This window comes from Penaeus japonicus, unplaced genomic scaffold, assembly GCF_977035675.1.
Source record: "Penaeus japonicus unplaced genomic scaffold, GWHDUDI00000001_assembly GWHDUDI00000018, whole genome shotgun sequence".
Lineage (NCBI taxonomy): Eukaryota > Metazoa > Arthropoda > Malacostraca > Decapoda > Penaeidae > Penaeus > Penaeus japonicus.
Window position 1 is genome coordinate 2,454,680 of NW_028234420.1, and position 3,627 is coordinate 2,458,306.

The 3,627-nt window shown below is 38.5% G+C and overlaps 1 protein-coding gene across 1 annotated transcript; it reads right to left on the bottom strand.

The window, feature by feature from the left end:
• Positions 1–508: 508 nt before the first annotated feature.
• Positions 509–983, bottom strand: LOC147469866 (uncharacterized). The gene is made up of 2 exons (XM_086547017.1): positions 870–983; positions 509–721 (listed from the first exon to the last, which is right to left on the bottom strand). The coding sequence occupies exons 1-2, from the start codon at positions 981–983 to the stop codon at positions 509–511; spliced, it is 327 nt and encodes a 108-aa protein (XP_086403143.1).
• Positions 984–3,627: the final 2,644 nt, after the last annotated feature.

A 3,627-nucleotide genomic window follows, 5' to 3' on the forward strand; every position in this document is an offset into this window, starting at 1 on the left:
TAGTCTTAAGATTATTTTTATTCTCATCGTCATAATTATTACCATCACCATCGTTATAATCATTATATTTCATCTTTCGGGCTTTCATCCCACTGGGCGGGGTCGCATCCTCCTCCTTCGCCCCCTCTTCCTCAGGTCCTCCTTGGCGTAGACCTCCGTCACGGAATCGCTTTATTCTGTGTCCCACATTTTCTTGTCTCCTCGCCACACGTCCTAGCCATCTCAGTCTGGTTTCTCTCCGCTTGCATCCCGAGTTCCTGCACCTTCTGAGTCCTCCTAATCTCCACACTCTCCATTTTCGTTTTCTCAAAGGAATATCTCAGCATTTGCCACCGTTTCCAATCCGTATTGCATAGCTGGGCGATCCATAGACTCATTGTTCAGTTTTCGCTTCAACTTTACAGGTACCTTTCTGTCGATCATCACCCCCTGTTATTCTCTTCTATGGACACCACCCTTCCTGGGTTTCTTCACTACTTCTCTCTCCGCTCCCCCGTCCACCTGTACCTCAGGAGTTGTTGTGCTCATTTAGGTAGTGTATAACAATTGCAAACAGAAAAGGATTTAGTGCCGATCCCTGGTGGAACCCCATCCACACATCGAAGTTTTCTGTGATTCCTACTGCACATCTCATCTTCGTTCGACTTCTGTGGTACACGACTTGGATGAGTCTGATGTGCTTTTCATTATCAGGCAATTCCATAACTCCATCCTCGAGACTCTATTATATGCATCTCGAGGTCGAAGAAAACACAGTGTATGTCTCTCTGACCTATGTACTTCTCCCTCAGCAACCTCGAGACGTTGTGCTTCTTCCAAGCGTGAAGTCACATTGTTGTGACCTCAATCTCTTCTCAGTAACCCTTTACCACATCTTTAAAAAGTGCAATGGCAGCTTTATTCCTTGGAAGTTTCCGTTCCTGGATATCTCTTTTGTTCTTAAAATTTGGGACCCATGTGCTGCTTCGCCACTCTCCCGGCATGTTCCATCGCCATGAACTGTCCGAATATAGCTTTAAGGGACGCTAACCATGTCCTTCCAATTAAACACCACGGTCCCACTGGGAAGTCGTCTGGATTATCCGCTCTACCTCTCTTGATCATCTTTATAGCATTTGCGATTTTTGTTAAACTACTCTTTCTAATCTCTCACTTTCCACACTCATCGACTGCTCGAAATAAGACCTCCATTTCTCGCTTATGCCCCTTCACCTGTAAACACCTGTCCCTTACTGTCTGTCCTTCATATGTCTTTTTTTCTGGGGTTCTCGACTCTTCTGTTTTCCTATCCTTATTGCTTTACGTTTGCAATTTTCTCCTTCTAAGCTTTCATATACGTTCTTGAATGCCAAACGCTTTGCCATCGCCACCACCCTGATCGCTTTCTTATATCATGGCTGTTGCTCGCTGTTGCTCGCTGTTGCCTCGTCGACCCTGCCTAGATCTCGCTCTTTCTTTCTCTTGTCACTGCCTCTTGCACCTCTTCCATCCACCACTATGCCTCTTCCTTCTTCCAAGCCTTCCCCGAAGTCACTCACAGTACCTCTTTCGCCCTTGTCCGTATAGTTGTGCTCATCACATCCCCAGATCGTTCTCCTTCTCCTAGATGCTTTTTGATAATTTTCCACCTCCTTCACAAAATCCTCCGGTCTCTCTGACTCACTCAACTCCCATCAGCGCGATTTCTTCACTCGCACCGTCGTCTTCCGCTTTCCCTTGACTTGCAGTCCCGCCTTAACAACATTGCCTTATGCTGTTTGGTATCTGCTTCCTTAAATAATTAAATAATAACCTTATAATTTTGTGCATTCCGTAACTCTTTTCTAAGGTGCAAGATGTAATCCACCTGTATAATCCCACAGTGATGTAGGTTGTCCTCCTCGTTATCGTTTATCTTTATAATCATTATTGTTATAATTGTTATCACTATCATCATCAATATCATCATTGTCATTATTCATTGTTCATCATTATTATCACTACTATTTATATTATCATAGTAATCTTAGTTATCAGTTCCATTATCCGTTCTTCTTCTCCTCCTCCTGCTAATCCCTATTATCTTTATCATCAATATCACAATAATAAGAATTATTATAAGTGTTAATGATAATGATAATGATAATATCAAAAATAAGAATAAAGATATCCTTAGCAAAAGTGACAGAGTAATCTGCATATATTTTTAGTCCGTATAAGCCACACGCATGCAAAATGGGAAGTGATTTTATGATAATATAGATAATAATGGAAATGCTGATAATAACGATAATAAAAATGATTATGATAGTGGAGATTGATAATGGCAATAATGATGATAATCATGATACTAACCATGAAATAATAATGGAAATAACGATAATGATGATAACAATAATGATAATCATTGTTTTGATAATTGTTAATATCATAATATTAATAATAATCAACATTACTATTATTAGTAATGATAATGATAAGGATCATAATGATAACAGTAATAATGATAATGACTGAAATGATGATAACGGTGTATAACATATACCTGATAATAAGGGTTTATGTTAATAATGATAATGAGAATATGTCATAATAAGAATAATAATGAGAATTATCATAATCATGATAATCATTAATGTTATTATTATAAATTCTATTATTACTATCATGATTGTGATCATCATTATCATCATCATTATATCTATCATTGTTATTGATATCATTATTGATATATTTATCTTTTTATTTTGATAATTATCATTATTATTGCTATCATCATCATTATTGCCACTATCATTTACATTGTCACTATCATTTTTATAATAATGATTATAGCAATATTCATTGTGATTATAATCATTGCTATGATTATATTCATCAACATTACCATAACTTTTACTGCTACCCCTACTATCATCAATCTAATTATTGATATCATTAGTGTGATCATGATCTATACTACTATTTCTACTATTATTTTATTTGTACTATTGCTATTATTAATTATGACATTATTATACATAATAATTTTTGCTGCTTCCGCTAATGCCATCATAGCAACTGCCTATTTAGATATAGATTCCTACTGCGATTTTGAATAGTATCTATGATTTATGTAACTCATATGCTGCTTAAAGAATATTGATGAAATAGAAAATTAAAAAAAATGTATATGGAAATATACTTAGAGTAGATTATATCATTCTAGCTCACAATAATAACAAATTCAAAAGGGAAAAAAAAATGACCCAGACAGCTCCACTAGAAAGGGACGTGATACAGAGAGAATGGAGAGATGTGTATAAAATAAAAAACCAAACTAACTACGAAATCCGCTGACATGCCGTTGCTGTCATTCAAACAGCTGAAGCTCGCGGGAGGGGACGGACGGCCCCTGTCAGCCGAGCCGGACTACCAGAGCCATCAGCGGCCGTCCCACTGGAAACCAATATAGACCGTCCCCTTCCCTGTGTCGCCAGTGGAGACTGACAGTATACCGCCCCCGCTCGATCACACTCCTTTTTTCTCGCCCATTGGGGTTCATCCTCCACCGCCGCCTTCTCCTCCTCCTCCTCTTCCTCCTCCTCCTCCTCCTCCTCCTCCTCTAACTCATACTCCTCCTCCTCCTCCTCCTCCTCTAACTCATAC